Source organism: Oncorhynchus gorbuscha, linkage group LG03 (assembly GCF_021184085.1).
Source record: "Oncorhynchus gorbuscha isolate QuinsamMale2020 ecotype Even-year linkage group LG03, OgorEven_v1.0, whole genome shotgun sequence".
Classification (NCBI taxonomy): Eukaryota; Metazoa; Chordata; class Actinopteri; order Salmoniformes; family Salmonidae; genus Oncorhynchus; species Oncorhynchus gorbuscha.
In genome coordinates, this window is record NC_060175.1 from 101218271 (window position 1) to 101244475 (window position 26205).

The following is a 26205-nucleotide window of genomic DNA, read 5'->3' on the forward strand; positions in this document are numbered from 1 at the left end:
AGGTGGTTAACTGATGTTTGTACTCTGACGTCCTTGGGTAGGTGGAGGGAGTCTGGAAGGGCATCTAGAAATCTTTGGGTTGTCCCAGAATGTGTAGCACGACTTTTGATGATCCTTGGTTGGGGTCTGAGCAGATTCTTTGTTGTGATTGCAAACGTAATAAAATGGTGCTCCGATAATCTAGGATTATGAGGAGAAACATTAAGATCCACATTTATTCCATGGGGCAAAACTAGGTCCAGAGTATGACTGTGTCAGTGAGTTGGTCCAGAGACATGTTGGACAAAACCCACTGAGTCGACGATGGCTCCGAAAGCCTTTTGAAGTGGGTCTGCGGATTTTCCCTTCTGAATATTAAAGTCAGCAAAAATTTGAATATTATCTGCCATGACTGCCAGATCCGATAGGAATTCAGGGAACCCAGTGAGTATACGGCCCAGGTGGCCTGTAAACAGTAGCTATAGAAAGTGAATGAGTAGGCTGCATAGATTTCATGACTAGAAGCTCAAAAGACGAAAATGCAGTTGTTGTTTTTTGTAAATTGAAATTTGCTATCGTAAATGTTAGCAACACCTCCACCTTTGCGGGATGCACGGGGGATATGGTCACTAGTGTAACCAGGAGGAGAGGCCTCATTTAACACAGTAAATTCATCAGGCTTAAGCCATGTTTCAGTCAGGCCAATCACATCAAGATTATGATCAGTGATTCGTTTGTTGACTATAACTGCCTTGGAAGTAAGGGATCTAACATTAACTAGCCCTATTTTGAGATGTGAGGTACCACAATCTCTTTCAATAATGACAGGAATGGAGGAGGTCTTTATTCCAGTGAGATTGCTAAAGTGGACACCCCCATGTTTAGTTTTGCCCAACCTAGATCGAGGCACAGACACGGTCTCAATGGGGATAGCTGAGCCAGAGACAATTACTCAATGTCGACACATCTTTCTAGCTGATTTACATGCTGATTTTACAAGCCATGAGAAAGTTGTCCGGCTGCAGGGACCGTGCAGGGGATTTATACTACCATCTGTACTTACTGGTGGCACAGACGCTGTTTCATCCTATCCTACACTTAAATTACCCTTGCCTAACGATTGCGTCTGAAGCTGGGCTTGCAACACGGCTATCCTCGCCAGAAGGCAAATGTCCTCCTGTATATTATGAGTACAGAGACTGCACGTCCAGATAAAGCAACTGTACGGCTATACTGTACGGGGCTGTACGGGGCTATACTGTACGGGGTTGTATGGGGCTATACGGGGCTGTACGGGGCTATACAGGGCTATACGGGGCTATAGTAGGAGGAGTAGTAGGAAGGATCGGAGGACCAATACACAGCATGGTAAGTACATATTTGCCTGAACACTAAAATACAAAATAACAAACAGTCCCGTGTGGAACAAACACTGCCACGGAAAATAAACACCCACAACTCAAAACTGAAACCAGGCTACCGAAGTATGGTTCTCAATCAGGAACAACCAGGCTACCTAAGTATGGTTCTCAATCAGGGACAACCAGGCTACCTATGTATGGTTCTCAATCAGGGACAACCAGGCTACCTGAGTATGGTTCTCAATCAGGGACAACCAGGCTACCTGAGTATGGTTCTCAATCAGGGACAACCAGGCTACCTGAGTATGGTTCTCAATCAGGGACAACCAGGCTACCTATGTATGGTTCTCAATCAGGGACAACCAGGCTACCTAAGTATGGTTCTCAATCAGGGACAACGATTGACAGCTGCCTCTGATTGAGAACCATACCAGGCCAAACACAGAAATCCCAAATTATAGAAAAAGGAACATAGACTGCCCACCCCAACTCACACCCTGACCATACTAAAACAAAGACAAAACAGAGGAACTAAGGTCAGAACGTGACATATACATTTAGGTGAGTTTTTTTCTGCTTCCACAAGCATATCCAATGCTAGCATCAGTAAGGGAGAAACTCCCCAAATACAGGTGTGCCAAGCTTGTAGCGTCATACCCAAGAAAACTCAATGCTGTAATCGCTGCCAAATGTGCTTCAACAAAGTACTGAGTAAAGAGTCAGAATACTTATGTAAATGTGATATTTCATTTTAAATTTTTTATCTAAAAACCTGTTTTCCCTATGTGATTATGGGGTGTTGTGTGTAGATTGATGATCGGGAAAAATTTTGTTTTATCCATTTTAGAATGTCTGTAATGTAACTAAATGTGTAAAAAGTCAAGGGGTCTGAATACTTTCCAAATGCACTGTATATGCAAATTAATTAGTCATATTACATTTTTGGAAAGCCTGAATTGTCATTAAAATATAGGGAACACCGGTGACATAAAGGCAACACAAGCATTTATTTATTTGTTCAATGTAGTAAAAATATAAAAATACATTAAGCTGTCATTTATGTTAAGGGGTATTATTTGACTATGTTTTGATTTTTATATTAATAATCTGCAAGCAAATTCATTTTAGATTTTTTTTTTTTTTACTTTTCCAGCATTGGACAATTTTGTCACCATTAATAGACTTTAGAAATGTAAATGCAGTGGGTAGAGTGCCGTGTCTCTGACTTATCATTAAAATGTGAAGAATGTTAATTTATCAAATCAATTCTTTGTAATTATTACTACGTAATTAAATTAATCATGTAAATTGAATTAACTAGGAAGTCGGGGCACCACGGAAAATGTTGGTTTACAATTTGCTGAATATAACTCTTCAGATATTTTAATATCTGATCAATTAGTCTTCTAATAATAATAATAATAATAATATATGCCATTTAGCAGACGCTTTTATCCAAAGCGACTTACAGTCATGTGTGCATACATTCTACGTATGGGTGGTCCCGGGGATCGAACCCACTACCCTGGCGCCATGCTCTACCAACTGAGCTACAGAAGGACCACGACCTTCTATTAATGAGTTTTTATTATTAACTTCCGTCAGTTTCATCTGAACGAACCCAGCCTCTACTATGAATCATCCATACACCAATTGCCTCAATTATTTATTTACTAACTAATTAAACAATTACAGAATATACAATACATAATAACATTATACAGTAAATACCGTCCCTAGTGGACTAAACAAAAGCAGCTTAGTTATAACACAATAGATTCAGAGAGAAGAGAAAGGGGTTTTGGAAGGAAGACTAAGGACCATGGGTCTCTATTGGACCTGAGAAGCTATTCTCACATAAATACATATGCCACTAACGATCGCTCATTCAGAAAAGTGATGCATTGCATTTACGTGAAGCTGGCTTTGATAGTTGAGCTGGTGATGTGAGGCTCTGGAGCGCCCAGTCAATGTCGCCGTTGTCCTTTGTAGATTCTTCTGGGTTGTCGTGTGAGAGGTTCACATGGTCCAAAAGGTTAACATCACTCTGAAGATTCGTCCGCCAGTGTTCTCGTACTAGATTTGCGCATATGTTCAGCTGCAGTCTGATATACGTTAGTTTAGTATGCACTTCTTCTTTAGGTGATCAATAGTTCAGAGTTCATACCATTTCACGTGTGGAGCAAGCTCTCGTTTCCTGGCCTGTATAGTTGAAATTATCCCTTTTCATCTTGGAGGACAAGTCCTCCCGTTTTTTGGAACTGAGGTGAGTTTTCGTCACAGGGCTTTTATAGAAATGTAGAAAAGGGGTTGGTTCATCATTTCCAACCAATGTCTATTCACTTGGGCGTGGCCGCTTTGTGTGCGCCAGTTTACTTATGAAAACAATTCTCTCATTTAGAAGACTAAATATCACATTACATCATTTCACAAATAGTTTCATTTTTACTCATTTATTTTATACAATAATTAGATGCAAGCCTCATAACTGAGGAACCTGAGGAACCACCACGCCAATGGTTCTGATTCGTCCAAAAGAGAATAAAGCAAGGGTACTGGTATTCAAATCCGAACCCGGAGGACCGGAGTACTGCAGGTTGTCTGTTCTACCTGATAATTAATTGCACCACCTGGTGTCCCAGGTCTAAATCAGTCCCTGATTAGAGGGGAAGACTAAAAGCAGGAGTGGAACTGGCTTTGAGGTGACTCACCCGGTGACTACACGGTGACTACCCGGTGACTCATACGGTGACTCATACGGTGACTCATACGGTGACTTACCGGTGACTCACACGGTGACTCACACGGTGACCACACGGTGACTACCCCAGTAAAAGAAAGGGGAGCGCTCAGATGTCTGCAATGATCTTGGAAGTTCAAAGATAAACAAAAAAGTGCTGATTGTGAAAATTTATTTATGTATAATCGATAAAACATTTAAAGAAATAATACAGTTTACATGTTGTCAACAGTCAAAACCAATCTGTGTTTTGACACATAGTTACTCACACATCGGCTTTGTTGCTAAACCACCAACCCGTCTATGAATGGACAAAAATAATATATGATTAAATGAAAGGTTAAATAGTTGAGTTATTCTTCTCCCTCAGTTGGCTCTTGGTTGTTACTTGAGACGAGTCAGCCTAACGACCGTTATAAGGGCCATATCCATTGGACTCACTGGCAAGCTGCAGACAATGAGAGAGAGAAAAAAAATCTGACTGGTTGTTTATCTCTGTCTCACAGACAATGCATTTCGTTCAGCTTGAATTCATCACTGATAGAAAAAAAGGCAGAAAAGCACCCAAACACTTAGTAGATCAGCTATCATTTTAGGTTGCGTGATCTGAGTTGTGTGTGCGTGTGCATCTATGCTACTGTCACTCACGGCTATGGAGGACTTGATAGCCTGCAGCTGGAAGAAGACTCTTCCTCCTTCCTCTGGACACACCGTCCTCATCTCATCTTTGGACATCCCCAGTAGCAGGGCTCCGTTCAGCACGCTCAGGCTACGAACCGTTCTAATGACAACATAAAAGCTCTCATAAGCATAGAAGACACCACAACACCAGCACAACAAGGTTGTTTAGCACAATGTTTTCCATCCTCCAGTCTGTGGACTCTGTGGACTCTGTGGACTCTGTGGACTCTGTGGACTCTGTGGACTCTGTGGACTCTGTGGACTCTGTGGCGTTCCATGACATGTTGATGACCGGTCCCTGAGTCAGTTTTACAGTGCTAGTAAGCAGAGCCACCAAGGAGGAAAGATCAGAGTTTGTTGTCCATGTAAATTCTTACATTTTGGAGAAGGCCTTGTATTCCAGCCAGGCTTTCACCTCTGCAGGTCTGGACTGCATGTTGAGGGGTGGAGGGGAGCGCACCTCCTGGCCCTCATCCCAGGGTCTCCCTCCATCCAGAGGCTCTAGAACGTTCTTAGCAACGTGACCCTCCTCGCCACGTTCATTACGGATCCTCCACCACTGCCCCGACTTGTCTACGACCTAGAAACACACAATTTACAACTTTAAATCACTTCTGTAGATCAACGTATGTTTATTTTCACAGATATATTTTCCTAATGTTGCAAACCATTTATATCCATTTTGTTATTTTGATTCTGGTTTGGTTGACATTCACTGCTATTCTTTTTTTAATTCATATTCAGTCAGTGAGATGGAGGACATTTGTCAATGGCCTGTGTTCCTTATAGGAGCCATGGGATTAATCCTAACAGTCAGACACTCACCTGACCTTCCTCTCCCTTCATAATGCTCAGCTCCTGGTGGTTCAACCCCAACCTACCTCTCCCTTCATAATGCTCAGCTCCTGGGGGTTCAACCCCAACCCACCTCTCCCTTCATAATGCTCAGCTCCTGGTGGTTCAACCCTAACCCACCTCTCCCTTCATAATGCTCAGCTCCTGGGGGTTCAACCCCAACCCACCTCTCCCTTCATAATGCTCAGCTCCTGGGGGTTCAACCCTAACCCACCTGGACAAGCTCTCCCTTCATAATGCTCAGCTCCTGGGGGTTCAACCCTAACCCACCTCTCCCTTCATAATGCTCAGCTCCTGGGGGTTCAACCCCAACCCACCTCTCCCTTCATAATGCTCAGCTCCTGGGGGTTCAACCCTAACCCACCTGGACAAGCTCTCCCTTCATAATGCTCAGCTCCTAGGGGTTCAACCCTAACCCACCTCTCCCTTCATAATGCTCAGCTCCTGGTGGTTCAACCCTAACCCACCTCTCCCTTCATAATGCTCAGCTCCTGGGGGTTCAACCCTAACCCCCCTCTCCATTCATAATGCTCAGCTCCTGGGGGTTCAACCCTAACCCCCCTCTCCATTCATAATGCTCAGCTCCTGGGGGTTCAACCCTAACCCCCCTCTCCATTCATAATGCTCAGCTCCTGGGGGTTCAACCCTAACCCCCCTCTCCATTCATAATGCTCAGCTCCTGGGGGTTCAACCCCAACCCACCTCTCCCTTCATAATGCTCAGCTCCTGGGGGTTCAACCCTAACCCACCTGGACAACCTCTCCCTTCATAATGCTCAGCTCCTGGTGGTTCAACCCTAACCCACCTCTCCCTTCATAATGCTCAGCTCCTGGGGGTTCAACCCTAACCCCCCTCTCCATTCATAATGCTCAGCTCCTGGTGGTTCAACCCTAACCCCCCTCTCCATTCATAATGCTCAGCTCCTGGGGGTTCAACCCTAACCCACCTGGACAACCTCTCCCTTCATAATGCTCAGCTCCTGGGGGTTCCTGGCCATAAAGTCATAGATCACACGCATCCTCACTGGGGCCAGCTCACTGGGGCTGCAGAGGAAACAGAGAAACATAACGTAGCATCAATGTAATAGCAACGTAACAGCAATGTTTGAAGAACGTAATAGCGTTGTATGACAATGTAATAGCAACGCAAAAGGACAATGACGAAAAAAAGTAATACAATGCTTTTACCCACTATTGAATTACTGAGGATATCATCATCAAAACAACGTAGCTGCTTTAAGTGATGCCTGTAGCTTACCGTAAAGATGGTGGAGAGTTCATCATGAGCTGTCAATGACAATAAATCATGAGAAACATAACGTAATAAAGAAACAGTTAGAATGAATGTTTTGATGGATTCTGACGCTTCTGTCCTCGTCAGTCTCACCTCCTCAGGCCGTTGCATGTATTGGCTGTTGCTCCTGCTCAACTGCCTGCCCTGAGAGAACATGAGATAATGATATTTAACATGGCTTCTTATGGCTGAATCCTAATTTTAGATAAGTGTACATAACTTTGAATGTTGGAGATTGGTGCAAAAAAATGTGAGTTAAATGCAAATATTGTATCTCAAATGAGGATTGGGGACCTTCACTGCTTTAACAAATGATTGAAATCCATATGGCATTTTATTAGATGTTATTATTGTTACCTCATCAGGCATCTGTTGCATCATTTCCTTTCTCAGGGGGATGTGTTGGCTGTTGCTCCTGCTCAGTCCCTGATTGGCTGCCGGTGGGACAGGCTGTGGCAGCTGCCAACCATCATAGAACTCTGGGTTGTAGGGCGGGATCATGTGACCGTCTGGCCATTTGGACCTGGTACAACAAACACAGGAAACTCCTCCTACTGAAAACAAATCATCTCGCTGGCTAGTCGCTGACTCCAGCAAACAAGGCATGTTTAAATCAACCATTCATTGTATTTGATAGAAAACAAATACTATTTGAACCCAGGTCTGACAGAAAGTGGATACTAATTGAACCCAGGACTGGTTATATACAGTTCCTAACAAGTAAACCAACCCAATATACACTACATGACCAAAGGTATGTGGACACCTGCTCGTCAAACATCTGCTAAATGACTTAAATGTAATGTAAATGTAAAAATCGTGGGCATTAATATGTAGTTGGTCCCCCCTCTGCTGCTATAACAGCCTCCAAACTTCTGGGAAGGTTTTCCACTAGATGTTGGGACATTGCTGCATGGACTTGCTTCCATTCAGCCTCTAGAGCATTAGTGATGTCGGGCATTCATGTTGGGCAATTCGTCCTCAACCGAACTTACAGGTGGCACAATACATTCGTGCCGGTAGCGTTCTCCTGGCATCCGCCAAATCCAGATTCATCCGTCGGATTGACAGATGTGGAAGCGTGATTCATCACTCCAGGGAATGCATTTCCACCTCTCCATTGGCAGCAAGCTTTACACCACTCCAGTCAATGCTTGGCATTGCACTTGGTGATCTTAAGCTTGTGTGCGGCTGCTCGACCATGGAAACCCATTTCATGAAGCTCCCAACGAACAGTTCTTGTGTTGACGTTTCTTCCAGAGGCAGTTTGGAACTCGGTAGTGAGTGTTGCAACCGAGGACAGACTATAGCACTCGGTGGTCCCGTTCTGTAAGATTGTTTGGCCTACCACTTTGCAACTGAGCCGCTCTTGCTCCTAGACATTTCCACTTCACTATAACAGCACTTGATTTAACTGACTTGTTGGAAAGGTGGTATCCAATGACAGTGCAACATTCAAAGTCACTGAGCTCTTCAGTAAAGCGATTCTACTGCCAATGTTTGTCTATGGAGATTGCATGGCTGTGTGCTCGATTATATACACCTGTCAGCAACAGGTGTGGCTGAAATAGCCAAATCCACTACATTTGGAGGGGTGTCTAAGGGCAGCCATACATGGATATGCTACGGCTGTCACCCAGGAGCCTTCACAGCTGGTCCAGTTAGTTAGTACCCCTAACTAACTAACTAACTAAGGAAAGAGATAGGGGTACCTAGTTAGTTAGTTAGGGGTACTAAGGAAAGAGATAGGGGTACCTAGTTAGTGAGTTAGTTAGGGGTACTAAGGAAAGAGATAGGGGTACCTAGTTAGTGAGTTAGTTAGGGGTACTAAGGAAAGAGATAGGGGTACCTAGTTAGTGAGTTAGTTAGGGGTACTAAGGAAAGAGATAGGGTTACCTAGTTAGTGAGTTAGTTAGGGGTACTAAGGAAAGAGATAGGGGTACCTAGTTAGTTAGTTAGGGGTACTAAGGAAAGGTATAGGGGTACCTCTTTAGTTTGTTTGTTAGAGGTCCTAAGGAAAGGGATGATACTTAGGGTTGGAATAGAGCTACCTAGGAAAGCAGAGGGGTCTCCAGAGCTAGTTGAGGGGATACCTGGGTATGTTCCAGCTGTCTACCAGCTAGCAGGGCGCTCCAGAACTGGTTGTGTTAGTTAGTTCTTAGGAGTAGTCAGGTAGGGGAATAGGGGCACTCAGGGAGTGGTTATGGGGTACTAAGGGTAGTTTACCTGGGGATGTTCCAGGAGTCTCCCAGGGCCCTCCATTTCTTGTCCTCCTCTGGGGTGACCACCTGGCTAAGCAAGATGAGTGCTGGCTCTGTTAGCAGGGGGGCCAGGACAGAGGGGGGCAGGTCAGGGGAGTAGTGGCACATCAACTGGAATAGAGACAATGACAGGAGGGAGGAATGAGTCATACAAATATCTAAACACTGGGACAGGTTTACCGGACAGTATCCTACATCCATTTTTGGATCTTAGGAATTAAATGAGATTTTCCCATTCATTCTTGAAGAATATTATTTATAAATTCCTCATGAGCTTAGTTTAGCTGTTATCCCCCATCAGAACCCAAAATATAAGCTTGTCTTACTCCAATGTTTGTAAATAATGTACATGTAAACAAACAAAGTATAGCCTCATAACATGGTTATAACTATAATGTTGATATCATGGATGGTCCTATATAGCCTCATAACATGGTTAAAACTATAATGTTGAAATCATGGATGGTCCTATATAGCCTCATAACATGGTTATAACTATAATGTTGATATCATGGATGGTCAGTCCTGTATAGCCTCATAACATGGTTAAAACTATAATGTTGAAATCATGGATGGTCCTATATAGCCTCATAACATGGTTAAAACTATAATGTTGATATCATGGATGGTCCTATATAGCCTCATAACATGGTTATAACTATAATGTTGATATCATGGATGGTCAGTCCTGTATAGCCTCATAACATGGTTAAAACTATAATGTTGAAATCATGGATGGTCTATATAGCCTCATAACATGGTTAAAACTATAATGTTGAAATCATGGATGGTCCTATATAGCCTCATAACATGGTTAAAACTATAGTGTTGACATAATGGATGGTCAGTCCTATATAGCCTCATAACATGGTTATAACTATAATGTTGATATCATGGATGGTCAGTCCTATATAGCCTCATAACATGGTTAAAACTATAATGTTGAAATCATGGATGGTCCTATATAGCCTCATAACATGGTCAAAACTATAATGTTGATATAATGGATGGTCAGTCCTGTATAGCCTCATAACATGGTTAAAACTATAATGTTGATATCATGGATGGTCCTATATAGCCTCATAACATGGTTAAAACTATAATGTTGATATAATGGATGGTCAGTCCTGTATAGCCTCATAACATGGTTAAAACTATAATGTTGATATAATGGATGGTCAGTCCTGTATAGCCTCATAACATTGTTAAAACTATAATGTTGATATAATGGATGGTCAGTCCTGTATAGCCTCATAACATGGTTAAAACTATAGTGTTGATATAATGGATGGTCCTATATAGCCTCATAACATGGTTATAACTATAATGTTGATATAATGGATGGTCAGTCCTGTATAGCCTCATAACATGGTTAAAACTATAATGTTGATATCATGGATGGTCCTATATAGCCTCATAACATGGTTATAACTATAATGTTGATATAATGGATGGTCAGTCCTGTATAGCCTCATAACATGGTTAAAACTATAATGTTGATATCATGGATGGTCCTATATAGCCTCATAACATGGCTAAACCTATAATGTTGATATCATGAATGGTCAGTCCTTGCATCCATAGCTCTATCTATTAATCTGATAGTGGTTGAATTTCTCCAGACCCACATCCCTCAGCTTTTAACCAAAACAGAGGAGGGGTATCAACTTTGTTATAGTTTCAATTAAGGATTCTAGCCTACTCTACTCTTGAATTAAAAGGCTAAATGAATCAGTACAGGAGTAGCCTAGGCAACGGGTCCCATATCCTTCTTAGTCATGGCTGCTTGGTGCTACAGACAAGATGCTCACCATGCCCAGAGTAGAGAAGAGAATGTGGACAAAGTCTGCAGCGCTAGGGTTCTGGATCTCTCCATTCAGCTTGCCCTGTAACAGAAAAGGACCAATGACGACGGTGCTTACTCAGCACAAGAACCAATGAGGCACACATTCCAAATTTTTTTTAAAGTTCAGCAATAATGGGCTGTGTTGCAATCGGCACTGTAAAGCAGAGTTTCCCCAAACACACCCCGGGAAACTAAACCTCTGAGTTGAACAGAGTAATTCAACGGCATACTTTATTTTCAGGTAATATGATAATACCATTATGTCTGATTAATGATATGAAATTATAGAAAACCTGAGGTTAATTAAATTAACACTTAGTTCAAGTGAACTTCTGACATCGTATGATTTTTGATAGGAGGTAAACATACCAGCAGGTTGAATCCATACTTGATTTTCTTAAGACAGACAATAAACTCCTCCCAATGTGGCAAGTTGGCAGCTACAGAAATAGACAAATTATTATTTTCCAGTATAGAAACCCAAGCAAATCTGTTATAAATCTTTCTGCAGAGCATCAGTCCTTTACCCTAGTATCAGTCCTTTACACTAGTGTTTCCTGGCCTCAACATTAAGTCAGTTGTGGAGTTCACCTATAGCCTGATGCATCAGTCCTTTATACCCTAGTGTTTCCTGGCCTCAACATTAAGTCAGTTGTGGAGTTCACCTATAGCCTGATGCATCAGTCCTTTATACCCTAGTGTTTCCTGGCCTCAACATTAAGTCAGTTGTGGAGTTCACCTATAGCCTGATGCATCAGTCCTTTATACCCTAGTGTTTCCTGGCCTCAACATTAAGTCAGTTGTGGAGTTCACCTATAGCCTGATGCATCAGTCCTTTACACTAGTATCAGTCCTTTACACTAGTGTTTCCTGGCCTCAACATTAAGTCAGTTGTGGAGTTCACCTATAGCCTGATGCATCAGTCCTTTACACTAGTATCAGTCCTTTATACCCTAGTGTTTCCTGGCCTCAACATTAAGTCAGTTGTGGTGTTCACCTATAGCCTGATGCATCAGTCCTTTACCCTAGCATCAGTCCTTTACCCTAGCATCAGTCCTTTACCCTAGCATCAGTCCTTTACCCTAGCATCAGTCCTTTACCCTAGCATCAGTCCTTTACCCTAGCATCAGTCCTTTACCCTAGCATCAGTCCTTTACCCTAGCATCAGTCCTTTACCCTAGTATCTGTCCTTTACCCTAGTATCTGTCCTTTACCCTAGTATCTGTCCTTTACCCTAGTATCTGTCCTTTACCCTAGTATCTGTCCTTTACCCTAGCATCTGTCCTTTACCCTAGTATCTGTCCTTTACCCTAGTATCAGTCCTTTACCCTAGTATCTGTCCTTTACCCTAGTGTTTCCTGGCCCCATGCTAATTTCCCGTCACTCATTGTCATGTTTGGCTTGACATTAACTGTAATGAAGTTGGCAAGAGCACAAACAGATCTGGGACCAGGCTAACTGTCAACAAACAGATCTGGGACCAGGCTAACTGTCAACAAACAGATCTGGGACCAGGCTAACTGTCAACAAACAGATCTGGGACCAGGCTAACTGTCAACCAACAGATCTGGGACCAGGCTAACTGTCAACCAACAGGTCTGGGACCAGGCTAACTGTCAACCAACAGGTCTGGGACCAGGCTAACTGTCAACCAACAGATCTGGGACCAGGCTAACTGCCAACAAACAGATCTGGGACCAGGCCAACTGCCAACAAACAGGTCTGGGACCAGGCTAACTGTCAACCAACAGATCTGGGACCAGGCTAACTGCCAACAAACAGATCTGGGACCAGGCCAACTGCCAACAAACAGGTCTGGGACCAGGCTAACTGCCAACAAACAGATCTGTGACCAGGCTAACTGCCAACAAACAGATCTGTGACCAGGCTAACTGTCAACAATCAGGTCTGTGACCAGGCTAACTGTCAACAATCAGATCTGGGACCAGGCTAACTGTCAACAATCAGATCTGGGACCAGGCTAACTGGCAACAAACGGATCTGGGACCAGGCTAACTGGCAACAAACGGATCTGGGACCAGGCTAACTGGCAACAAACGGATCTGGGACCAGGCTAACTGGCAACAAACAGATCTGGGACCAGGCTAACTGGCAACAAACAGGTCTGGGACCAGGCTAACTGGCAACAAACAGGTCTGGGACCAGGCTAACTGGCAACAAACAGGTCTGGGACCAGGCTAACTGACAACAAACAGGTCTGGGACCAGGCTAACTGGCAACAAACAGGTCTGGGACCAGGCTAACTGGCAACAAACAGGTCTGGGACCAGGCTAACTGGCAACAAACAGGTCTGGGACCAGGCTAACTGGCAACAAACAGGTCTGGGACCAGGCTAACTGGCAACAAACAGATGGGGGACCAGGCTAACTGGCTACAAACAGATCTGTGACCAGGCTAACTGGCTACAAACAGATCTGTGACCAGGCTAACTGCCTACAAACAGATCTGTGACCAGGCTAACTGCCTACAAACAGATCTGGGACCAGGCTAACTGGCAACAAACAGGTCTGGGACCAGGCTAACTGGCAACAAACAGATCGGGACCAGGCTAACTGGCAACAAACAGATGGGGGACCAGGCTAACTGGCTACAAACAGATCTGTGACCAGGCTAACTGCCTACAAACAGATCTGTGACCAGGCTAACTGCCTACAAACAGATCTGTGACCAGGCTAACTGCCTACAAACAGATCTGGGACCAGGCTAACTGGCAACAAACAGGTCTGGGACCAGGCTAACTGCCAACAAACAGATCTGTGACCAGGCTAACTGTCAACAATCAGGTCTGTGACCAGGCTAACTGTCAACAATCAGATCTGTGACCAGGCTAACTGTCAACAATCAGATCTGGGACCAGGCTAACTGGCAACAAACGGATCTGGGACCAGGCTAACTGGCAACAAACGGATCTGGGACCAGGCTAACTGGCAACAAACGGATCTGGTACCAGGCTAACTGGCAACAAACAGATCTGGGACCAGGCTAACTGGCAACAAACGGGTCTGGGACCAGGCTAACTGGCAACAAACAGGTCTGGGACCAGGCTAACTGGCAACAAACAGGTCTGGGACCAGGCTAACTGACAACAAACAGGTCTGGGACCAGGCTAACTGGCAACAAACAGGTCTGGGACCAGGCTAACTGGCAACAAACAGGTCTGGGACCAGGCTAACTGGCAACAAACAGGTCTGGGACCAGGCTAACTGGCAACAAACAGGTCTGGGACCAGGCTAACTGGCAACAAACAGGTCTGGGACCAGGCTAACTGGCAACAAACAGGTCTGGGACCAGGCTAACTGGCAACAAACAGATGGGGGACCAGGCTAACTGGCAACAAACAGATGGGGGACCAGGCTAACTGGCTACAAACAGATCTGGGACCAGGCTAACTGCCTACAAACAGATCTGTGACCAGGCTAACTGCCTACAAACAGATCTGGGACCAGGCTAACTGGCAACAAACAGGTCTGGGACCAGGCTAACTGGCAACAAACAGATCGGGACCAGGCTAACTGGCTACAAACAGATCGGGACCAGGCTAACTGGCTACAAACAGATCTGGGATCAGTGTTTCCTACGCTGATTGGAGATAAATTTTACTTAATTCACCGTTTGGCTTTGAGCTTTTCTTCTTCTTTTTCTTCTTGTTGTTCTTCTCTTCATTAGGAGCGGCTACTTTCCCCATGAAGAGCTCCACGTCGTTCAGCACATGGTTTAAAATGTCCTACACAGACAAATAATGTACGAACATCGAATGACTGAGAAACACTTGTAAATGTACTCTAAAATGTGTAGCCGGGAGTCCAAACAGAATAGTACTTAAAGTCTGGTATAACAGCTTAGGGAACAGATGGCCTGGTTTAACCAGACAGAACAATGCACTTAAAGTATGGTTTAACAGGCTAGGGTCTGAGGGTGAGGCCGGGTCTGAGGGTTAGGCCGGGTCTGGGGGTGAGGCCGGGTCTGGGGGTGAGGCCGGGTCTGGGGGTGAGGCCGGGTCTGGGGGTGAGGCCGGGTCTGGGGGTGAGGCCGGGTCTGGGGGTGAGGCCGGGTCTGGGGGTGAGGCTGGGTCTGAGGCTGGGTTTGGAGGGTGAGGCTGGGTTTGGGGGTGACGCTGGGTCTGAGGCTGGGTCTGAGGGTGAGGCTGGGTCTGAGGGTGAGGCTGGGTCTGAGGGTGAGGCTGGGTCTGAGGGTGAGGCTGGGTCTTAGGGTGAGGCTGGGGCCGGGGGTGAGGCTGGGGCCGGGGGTGAGGCTGGGGCCGGGGGTGAGGCTGGGGCCGGGGGTGAGGCTGGGGCCGGGGGTGAGGCTGGGGCCGGGGGTGAGGGTTGGATTGAGGCTGGGGGTGAGGCTGGGTCTGGGTGTGAGGCTGGGTCTGAGACTGAGGGAGGCTGGGGGGGTGGGTTGTGTGTGTTGTGTTGGGTAACAGACACAGTACTGACTACACGGTGAGGGGTTAGGGTGTTGGGTTGTGTAACAGACACGGTACTGACCACATTCCTCTCTGTGTCAGTGTATTGAGGCTGGGGTTGGCGAGGCTCTTGGTCTCTAGCTCCGTACTGCTGTGACCCTCCGTATACCTCCGGACTGTGCAGGGGCTCCTGTAGTGGGTTGTAGACTGGAGGGGGAGGGAAGCTCTCTGGAAACACACACGGATAAAGACAGATCTCAACTTCTGGCATTAAACTCCATTGTTGTAGTGAAGCATAAAAGGAAAATCCTTGCCACCTTCTCCAAACTCATTGGAGGAGAAGGTCTGAAGGGAGAGACCTTGGCACCTCTCCTTTAATGCAAAGGGAGTCAAGGACAGGAGAAATCAAGGACAGGAGGAATCAAGGACAGGAGGAATCCAGGACAGGAGGAATCCAGGACAGGAGGAATCCAGGACAGGAGGAATCAAGGACAGGAGGAATCAAGGACAGGAGGAATCAAGGACAGGAGGAATCAAAGATTTGACGCCTTATAAACTTTTCAGACAAAGCTAAAGACTGACCATAGTCCCTACCGTTTCTGTTGTTGTACACCGGGGCAGTGCGGTCAGGGGGAGGAGGGGTCCTCTCCTGCAGCATCATGGGAGGAGCAGGACCAATGGGCCAGAAGCCATTCCCATGTTGACCGATGATGTTCTCCAGATTACTCCTGAGAAAGAGAGAGGTTTAGGGTGTGTGTGTGTGTGTGTGTGTGTGTGTGTGTGTGTGTGTGTGTGTGTGTGTGTGTGTGTGTGTGTGTGTGTGTGTGTGTGTGTGTGTGTGTGTGTGTGTGTGTGTGTGTGTGTGTGTGTGTGTGTGTGTGTGTGTGTGCGCGCGTGTTCTGATGTCGTACTTGTGTCTGCTTGGTTCTCTGCGAGGTTCAGGAGGAGGAGCATTAGCGTTGTGTTGGACAGCCTTGTCCAGGTCTTCTCTGATATGCTCTGCCTAAAGGAACAGACAGAACAATCTCCTATTTACACAGGTTAGTCTCATTAAGACACTGCTAGGTGACAACAGGTGGAGAATTAGCACTGTGTTGGACAGCCCTGTCCAGGTCTCTGATTTGTTCTGCCTAGAGGGACAGATAGCACCACTCGGTCTCAGGATAACTTATACACTACTACATCCGAGGGATGGAATAGAGGTTGAGGAGGAACTCATGGAGCACAGGTCCCAATGTGAAATCATTTTGACATGACTAAATACATAAATGGTACTATGAGCTGAATTCTTGCTATTTTCACAGTGGTGAATTCTGAGTGATTTTTTAAATGTATTTTTTTTTACTAATTCCATCCCTGATTATCCAAGATCCAACCAAAAGGTTAAGAAATATTATATCCACTCGTTCACTGATGTTTCCCCAAAGTTAGATAGTGGGTATCTGTTTATTAACTTGTCGGTTGTAGCTGAGGTTATGGTGAAATCTGTATCTTGTCGGTTTTAGCTGAGATTATGGTGAAATCTGTAACTTGTCGGTTTTAGCTGAGATTATGGTGAAATCTGTAACTTGTCGGTTTTAGCTGAGGTTATGGTGAAATCTGTATCTTGTCGGTTTTAGCTGAGATTATGGTGAAATCTGTATCTTGTCGGTTTTAGCTGAGATTATGGTGAAATCTGTATATTGTCGGTGTTAGCTGAGATTATGGTGAAATCTGTAACTTGTCGGTTTTAGCTGAGATTATGGTGAAATCTGTATCTTGTCGGTTTTAGCTGAGATTATGGTGAAATCTGTAACTTGTCCATGTGCAGTGACATTAGGCTGGAGGAATCTGTCTCACTCACCCCAACCTCCTCACACTGGAACATAAAGACTTGAGGGATGCGTCTGTTGCGTTCCTGGACCATAACAGTGAGCAGGGAGTTGTAGGCACAAGTGTCCAACACAGCCTTGGTCTGAACTACACTTCCCAGAGGCACGTACTCCAGCTCTGCCTGTAGAGAGAACAGAGGGGTAGGGAGAAGGTGAGTAGGTAGTTGTAGGCACAAGTGTCCAACACAGACTTGGTCTGAACTACACTTCCCAGAGGCACGTACTCCAGCTCTGCCTGTAGAGAGAACAGAGGGGTAGGGAGAAGGTGAGTAGGTAGTTGTAGGCACAAGTGTCCAACACAGCCTTGGTCTGAACTACACTTCCCAGAGGCACGTACTCCAGCTCTGCCTGTAGAGAGAACAGAGGGGTAGGGAGAAGGTGAGTAGGTAGTTGTAGGCACAAGTGTCCAACACAGACTTGGTCTGAACTACACTTCCCAGAGGCACGTACTCCAGCTCTGCCTGTAGAGAGAACAGAGGGGTAGGGAGAAGGTGAGTAGGTAGTTGTAGGCACAAGTGTCCAACACAGCCTTGGTCTGAACTACACTTCCCAGAGGCACGTACTCCAGCTCTGCCTGTAGAGAGAACAGAGGGGTAGGGAGAAGGTGAGTAGGTAGTTGTAGGCACAAGTGTCCAACACAGACTTGGTCTGAACTACACTTCCCAGAGGCACGTACTCCAGCTCTGCCTGTAGAGAGAACAGAGGGGTAGGGAGAAGGTGAGTAGGTAGTTGTAGGCACAAGTGTCCAACACAGCCTTGGTCTGAACTACACTTCCCAGAGGCACGTACTCCAGCTCTGCCTGTAGAGAGAACAGAGGGGTAGGGAGAAGGTGAGTAGGTAGTTGTAGGCACAAGTGTCCAACACAGACTTGGTCTGAACTACACTTCCCAGAGGCACGTACTCCAGCTCTGCCTGTAGAGAGAACAGAGGGGTAGGGAGAAGGTGAGTAGGTAGTTGTAGGCACAAGTGTCCAACACAGCCTTGGTCTGAACTACACTTCCCAGAGGCACATACTCCAGCTCTGCCTGTAGAGAGAACAGAGGGGTAGGGAGAAGGTGAGTAGGTAGTTGTAGGCACAAGTGTCCAACACAGCCTTGGTCTGAACTACACTTCCCAGAGGCACGTACTCCAGCTCTGCCTGTAGAGAGAACAGAGGGGTAGGGAGAAGGTGAGTAGGTAGTTGTAGGCACAAGTGTCCAACACAGCCTTGGTCTGAACTACACTTCCCAGAGGCACATACTCCAGCTCTGCCTGTAGAGAGAACAGAGGGGTAGGGAGAAGGTGAGTAGGTAGTTGTAGGCACAGGTGTCCAACACAGCCTCGGTCTGAACTTCACTTCCCAGAGGCACTGACTCTGCCTGTAGAGAGAACTTATGCCGCATTTACGTGCTAGTGGGAACTCTGAAACTTGCTAGCTGGTTGCTAGCAGCACGTGTAAAACTACAACCAGTCCGTTAGCAAGTCAGAAACGTCAGAGTTTCCTAGCGTGTGAGCGTGGCAAAAGTCACACAGCATGACTTAATGAGATTGCCTGGACACCGATGAGGTCATGAGGCCTGATGAGGCCTGGACACCGATGAGGTCATGAGGCCTGGACACCGATGAGGTCATGAGGCCTGATGAGGCCTGGACACTGATAAGGTCAAGCTAATACAAGTTATACAATACCCAATATCACTGTATTTCCAATGGACATCATTATGGTGTTCCAAACCCATCCCCCTCTATAGTACACATATGAATAAAGGGAACTGAACTTTGACCTCAACAGGATGAGTGTTGTTTGTCACCAGCATTCGACACAGACAGGAACAATAAAGACACAGGCGTACAACGGACTGACATGTCTGTTAACTGACAGTGCATCTATTACAGAGACAGTACCTTGGTCTCCATATACAAACAACAATAGATACGTTGTACGTTGTCTAGAGTCAGGTGACAGGTTGGCTACCTTGGTCTCCATATACAAACAACAATAGATGTTGTACGTTGTCTAGAGACAGGTGACAGGTTGGCTACATTGGTCTCCATATACAAACGACAATAGATACGTTGTACGTTGTCTAGAGACAGGTGACAGGTTGGCTACCTTGGTCTCCATATACAAACAACAATAGATACGTTGTACGTTGTCTAGAGACAGGTGACAGGTTGGCTACCTTGGTCTCGATGTCATTGAGCTGAAGGTATCCTCCCTGGACCTCCAGGATCACCTCCTGCCCCCAGACACGGCCCTTAGCCTCCAGCCTCTGCAGCCTGGTCACACAGTCATTCAAGTTGCGCACCTCCTGACCGTCCAACTCGCACGTAAACAGGTGCTAGGATAGAATGTGAGACAGGTGGTGTTTAGCGGAGTTATAGGGAGACATGACTCTCATTCTACATGACAGATAATCATACAAGAGCCACCACAATACATTTCAATCTGAATGTTCAGAATTTAACCTTACCTCCACCCTGTACTGAAAGTTGTCTGGTTGGTTGTTCATCGTTTCAGAATACTCCTTCCTTTGCACTGAAAAATTGAATTTAACCATTAGGCCTAGCGTTTACTGAAAGATTGAATTAAACCAATTGACTTAGCGCATACTGAAATATTGAATTGAACCAATAGGCTCACCCTATTGGTTCAAGGTGTGAACTATGAACTCACTGTATATGGACTTGGCATTGGGTCTGGTTATACTGGACCTCTGAGAGGGAGGATCCTCCTGAGGGAACCCTCTGCAACACACACTCATTACTAACTCTGCAGTGTACTCATAGGCCAATACAACATTACTTGTTTGCCATCTGACACGAGATCAACAAGCATCTGTAGAGCGCAGTACGTTGGCAATGTTTAGATCAACTAACACTAAAAAGGAAGTGTTAGGATTGCCAATCAAATATAAATGTATCGTTTATATAGCAAAAGGGAGTGTGTAGTTTATATACAGTCCGTTTCCTGAGGACGCCCATGATATATAAGGAGGCTGATCGTATCACTACCGTCTTTCCTTGAACGGATCTAGCAACACACTTAATAATCAAGACGGTGAGAATACAGGTGTAATACTGTACCTTGGTTGAGAGGGAAACGGCACGCTATTATTCCTGAACATTTTTTATTTCTTTTTTTTGAATCGTGACGTCACCAATCTGCAAAGGGCAAAGGTCATGGTAGTGTATCAGCAGGTGAAACAGGTGTGTGACCGTGGCCTGCTTTGATCACAGGTCAGGAAAGAGAGGAAAGAGATGTACAGGGAACCAGAAGTACCACGAGTCACAGAACGTTGATCATTCAGCTCTAGTTCTATAGAAGCTCACACACACACACACACACACACACACACACACACACACACACACCTTTATTTCTGACTGAGTGATCAGTCTTACAAGCCAACAGTTATTAGGAATCCAGAAATGTGCCAATTCTGCTGACTTAGTCAAAAGGAAACCAAGAAGTTACACATACACTTTGCATCAGTCAGACACTAGTTAATCACTACCAAGGATAAAGAATATAAAACCATGCTATCACCTCTGTTCACACACCAGTACATATCCCATATAACAGGTGAATGGTTAAGGGTTTTTTAAGGTGAAATAGCTCAGACAAACATGTTGACAAGAAAGCAAATCATGAATGAAGTCATTCTTGAAATGTGAAGTGATTGTCATTGATAGTTGGCCTAGAAATCAAAGTAATATTTCAGGTCTAATCCTTCCCGTCGCAGAACATTTGGACAGCAATACAAATAGACTGATAAAAGGCTTGTAAAAAAAAGGCAAGACCTCAAAACACACCTCAATGTTCTATTCAGTCAGCAGCTGACACACCTCAATGTTCTATTCAGTCAGCAGCTGACACACCTCAATGTTCTATTCAGTCAGCATCTGACACACCTCAATGTTCTATTCAGTCATGTTCTATTCAGTCAGCATCTGACACACCTCGATGTTCTATTCAGTCAGCAGTTCTATTCAGTCAGCAGCTGACATACCTCAATGTTCTATTCAGTCAGCAGCTGACACACCTCAATGTTCTATTCAGTCAGCAGTTCTATTCAGTCAGCAGCTGACATACCTCAATGTTCTATTCAGTCAGCAGCTGACATACCTCAATGTTCTATTCAGTCAGCAGTTCTATTCAGTCAGCAGCTGACACACCTCAATGTTCTATTCAGTCAGCAGCTGACACACCTCAATGTTCTATTCAGTCAGCAGTTCTATTCAGTCAGCAGTTCTATTCAGTCAGCAGCTGACACACCTCAATGTTCTATTCAGTCAGCAGCTGACACACCTCAATGTTCTATTCAGTCAGCAGTTCTATTCAGTCAGCAGCTGACACACCTCAATGTTCTATTCAGTCAGCAGCTGACACACCTCAATGTTCTATTCAGTCAGCAGTTCTATTCAGTCAGCAGTTCTATTCAGTCAGCAGCTGACACACCTCAATGTTCTATTCAGTCAGCAGCTGACACACCTCAATGTTCTATTCAGTCAGCAGTTCTATTCAGTCAGCAGCTGACACACCTCAATGTTCTATTCAGTCAGCAGCTGACACACCTCAATGTTCTATTCAGTCAGCAGTTCTATTCAGTCAACAGTTCTATTCAGTCAGCAGTTGACACACCTCAATGTTCTATTCAGTCAGCAGTTCTATTCAGTCAGCAGCTGACACACCTCAATGTTCTATTCAGTCAGCAGCTGACACACCTCAATGTTCTATTCAGTCAGCAGTTCTATTCAGTCAGCAGCTGACACACCTCAATGTTCTATTCAGTCAGCAGTTCTATTCAGTCAGCAGCTGACACACCTCAATGTTCTATTCAGTCAGCAGTTCTATTCAGTCAGCAGCTGACACACCTCAATGTTCTATTCAGTCAGCAGTTCTATTCAGTCAGCAGCTGACACACCTCAATGTTCTATTCAGTCAGCAGCTGACACACCTCAATGTTCTATTCAGTCAGCAGTTCTATTCAGTCAGCAGCTGACACACCTCAATGTTCTATTCAGTCAGCAGCTGACACACCTCAATGTTCTATTCAGTCAGCAGTTCTATTCAGTCAGCAGCTGACACACCCTAATGTTCTATTCAGTCAGCAGCTGACACACCTCAATGTTCTATTCAGTCAGCAGTTCTATTCAGTCAGCAGCTGACACACCTCAATGTTCTATTCAGTCAGCAGCTGACACACCTCAATGTTCTATTCAGTCAGGAGTTCTATTCAGTCAGCAGCTGACACCTCAATGTTCTATTCAGTCAGCAGCTGACACACCTCAATGTTCTATTCAGTCAGCAGCTGACACACCTCAATGTTCTATTCAGTCAGCAGTTCTATTCAGTCAGCAGCTGACACACCTCAATGTTCTATTCAGTCAGCAGCTGACACACCTCAATGTTCTATTCAGTCAGCAGACATTCTTCCTCCTTTAAAAAGGGTTGTATGTATGTGAAACTGACCAAAGAAAAAGGTAGGCTTTAGTCCCAGCTCACCTTGCCAGGTACCACCACCAGTAGCTGACACCACAGTAAGATATCAACCAGTTCATAACACATTCACTACCTTCCAGGTGATAATAAAAAAAACATTTCCCTACTGGCAAAAAAAGATGTGGTCACAAAATCAATATTTACTAATACAGATATCAGTAATAAATATAAAAATGTTGATTCTGTAACAGAGCTAAACAAATTCAGACTGCAGTATACACCACAGTCAGAAAGTATTCAGACCACGTAGACTTTTCCACATTTTGTTACGTTACAGACTCATTCTAAAATGTATTAAAAACAGTTTTTCCCCTTCATTCATCAATTTTGGGGTGGCAGGTGGCCTAGTGGTTAGAGTGTTGGGCTAGTGACTGAAAGGTTGCTAGATCAAATCCCTGAGCTGACAAGGTAAAAATCTGTCGTTCTGCCCCTTGAACAAGGCAGTTTACCCACTGTTCCTAGGCCGTCATTGTAAATAAGAATTTGTTCTTAACCGACTTGCCTTTTTAAAAAGGATAGGTTTTTATCAATTTATCTACACACACACACAATACTAAATAATGACAGAGCAGTTTTAGAAACTTTAGCTAATTCATTTCAAATAAACAGAAATGTTACATTTACATAAGTATTCAGACCCTTTGCTCCGTACTTTGGTGAAACACATTTGGCAGCGATTACAGCCTCGAGTGTATGACGATACAAGCTTGGCACACCTGTATTTGTGGATTTGCTCCCATTCTTCTTCGCAGATCATCTCAAGCTCTGTCAGGTTGGATGGGGAGCGTCGCTGCACAGCTATTTTCAGGTCTCTCCAGAGATGTTCGATCGGGTTCAAATCCGGGCTCTGGCTAGGACATTCAGAGACTTGTCCTGAAGCCACTCCTGAGTTGTCTTGACTGTGTGCATAGGGTCGATGTCCTGTTGGAAGGTGAACCTTCGCCCCAGTCTGAGGTCCTGAGGGCTCTGGAGCAGATTTTCATCAAGGATCTCTCTGTACTTTGCTCCGTTCATCTTTCCCTTGATCCTGACTAGGCTTTCAGTTCCTGCCACTGAAAAACATCCCCACAGCATGATGCTGCCACCACCATGCTTCACCATAGGGATGGTGCCAGGTTTCCTCCAGACATGACGCTTGGCATTCAGGCCAAAGAGTTCAATCTTGGTTTCATCAGACCAAATAATCTTGTTTCTCATGATCTGAGAGTCTTTTAGGTGACTTTTGCCAAACTCCAAGCGGGCTGTCATGTGCCTTTTACTGAGGGGTGGCTTCCGTCTGGCCAGTCTACCATCAAGGCCTGATTGGTGGAGTGCTGCAGAGATGGTTGTCCAAGGCTTCCCAAGTGGCACAGTGGTCTAAGGCACAACATTGCAGTGCTAGCTGTGCCACTAGAGATTCTGGGTTTGAGTCCAGGCTCTGTCGCAACCGGCCCCGACCGGGAGACCCATGGGGTAGTGCACAATTGGCCCAGCGTCGTCCGGGTTAGGGGAGGGATGTCCTGTCCCATCGGGCACTAGCGACTCCTGTGGCGGGCGCAGTGCACGCTGACACGGTTGCACGGTGTTCCCTCTGATACATTGGTGGGGCTAGCTTCCGGGTTAAGTGGGCATTGTGTCAAGAAGCAGTGCAGCTTGGTTGGGTTGTGTTTCGGAGTACTCATGGCTCTCAACCTTTGCCTCTCCCGAGTCCGTATGGGAGTTGCAGTGATGAGACAAGACTGTAACTACCAATTGGTAACCACGAAATTGGGGAGAAAAAGGGGTAAAAATATATATATATGTAAATACATTTTTAAAAGATGGGAGAACCTTCCAGAAGGACAACCATCTCCACAGAGGAACTCTAGTGCTGTCAGTGACGATTGGGTTCTTGGTCACCTCCCTGAACAAGGCCCTTCTCTACCGATTCTTCCAGTTAGGAACGATGAAGGCCACTGTGTTCTTGGGGACCTGCAGACATTTTTTAGTATCCTTCCCCAGATCTGTGGCTCGACACAATCCTGTCTCAAGAGCTCTACGGACAATTCCTTCAACCTCATGGCTTGGTTTTCACTCCGACTGTCAACTGCACTGTCAACCGTGTGACCATATATAGACAGGTTTGTGCCTTTCCAAATCATGTCCAATCAATAGAATTTACCACAGGTGGACTCCAATCAAGTTGTAGAAAACATCTCAAGGTCGATCAATGGAAACAGGATGCACCTGAGCTCAATTTCAAATCTCATAGCAAATTGTCTTAACACTTCAGTAAATAAGGTATTTCTGATTTTTATTTGTAATACATTTGCAAACATTTCTAAAAACCTATTTTCCTTTGTCATTATGGAGTATTGTGTGTAGATTGATGAGAAAAAAATTATTGAATCTATTTTAGAAAAATCACTGCCAAAGGTGCATCAACGTACTGAGTAAAGACTCTGAATACTTATGTACATTTGATATATCTTTTATTTTTTATTAATTTGCAAAAATGTCTTAAAACATGTTTTTGCTTTGGCATTTGGGTAGATTGACGAGAGAGAAAACCCTATTTATAAAGTTTTAACGTAACAAAATGTGGAATAAGTGAAGGGGTCTGAATACTTTCAGAATGCACTCTACATGAATAACTTTATTCCAAAGCTTATTGTTTTGTCTTGGTCTCTCTCGCATTACCACATTACTGTATCTTTATACCTCAGACATCTCCGTACATATATACAGTCTTGGTCTCTCTCGCATTACCACATTACTGTATCTTTATACCTCAGACATCTCCGTACATATATAGTCTCTTAAGCATTTCTTTAGATAAAGTCCAATATTATTACCTGTGAATGTAGCCTGTGTCCTCTTGAGTTCACTGTTCCATGAGCAAGCCTCTTATAATACAACAGTGACATACATATTCCAAGACAAGCATCTGACACAATCGGCAGGTACAAAAAAAAAAAAGACAAATATTATCCTTGACTTCCTGCTTGGAAACGCCAAGGTCAAAGTCCACCTGCAAGGGTGTATTCAGTGAGGTGAACATTTCACGTTGAACGGAAACATAAACCAGAGCTCGTGTCTGTCCTTTGTATTACATAGTGATATCTGTCCCAACACATTCCCATCGTTAACATTACACACTCCTGACCAGGTCCCAGCAGTGACAGAGAACGGCCAGCCCCACAGATAAGTGTGTCCCAAATGGCATACATTATAGTACACTACTTATGACCAGGGCCCATTACATAGGGCGTCATATGGGATCACAGGCCCTAGTTTTTATAAGGGCCATTAAAGGCTTGATGGAAAGCTGGTTTTGAGTCCAAAGGTTTGGGAATGCCTTGCCGTTCTGTTGATAAGCGATTATAGGTGGTGAGATAAGCGTACAACAAGACACAGGTAAAACGTAAGACCTCTTATGCAATTT

At 44.8% G+C, this 26205-nt stretch overlaps 1 protein-coding gene across 1 annotated transcript; it reads right to left on the reverse strand.

Annotated features, from left to right (window-relative positions):
* Positions 1-4235: 4235 nt before the first annotated feature.
* On the reverse strand, positions 4236-25846 carry eps8l3b (EPS8-like 3b). Its single transcript, XM_046344739.1, has 20 exons — positions 25616-25846; positions 20384-20461; positions 19974-20044; positions 19771-19835; positions 19480-19638; positions 17289-17438; positions 16357-16448; positions 16040-16173; positions 15528-15673; positions 14647-14761; positions 11386-11456; positions 10982-11056; positions 9136-9281; positions 7267-7432; positions 7003-7053; positions 6874-6902; positions 6563-6659; positions 5139-5341; positions 4729-4861; positions 4236-4528 (listed from the first exon to the last, which is right to left on the reverse strand). The coding sequence occupies exons 2-20, from the start codon at positions 20422-20424 to the stop codon at positions 4484-4486; spliced, it is 1989 nt and encodes a 662-aa protein (XP_046200695.1). The 5' UTR covers positions 20425-20461; positions 25616-25846; the 3' UTR covers positions 4236-4483.
* Positions 25847-26205: the final 359 nt, after the last annotated feature.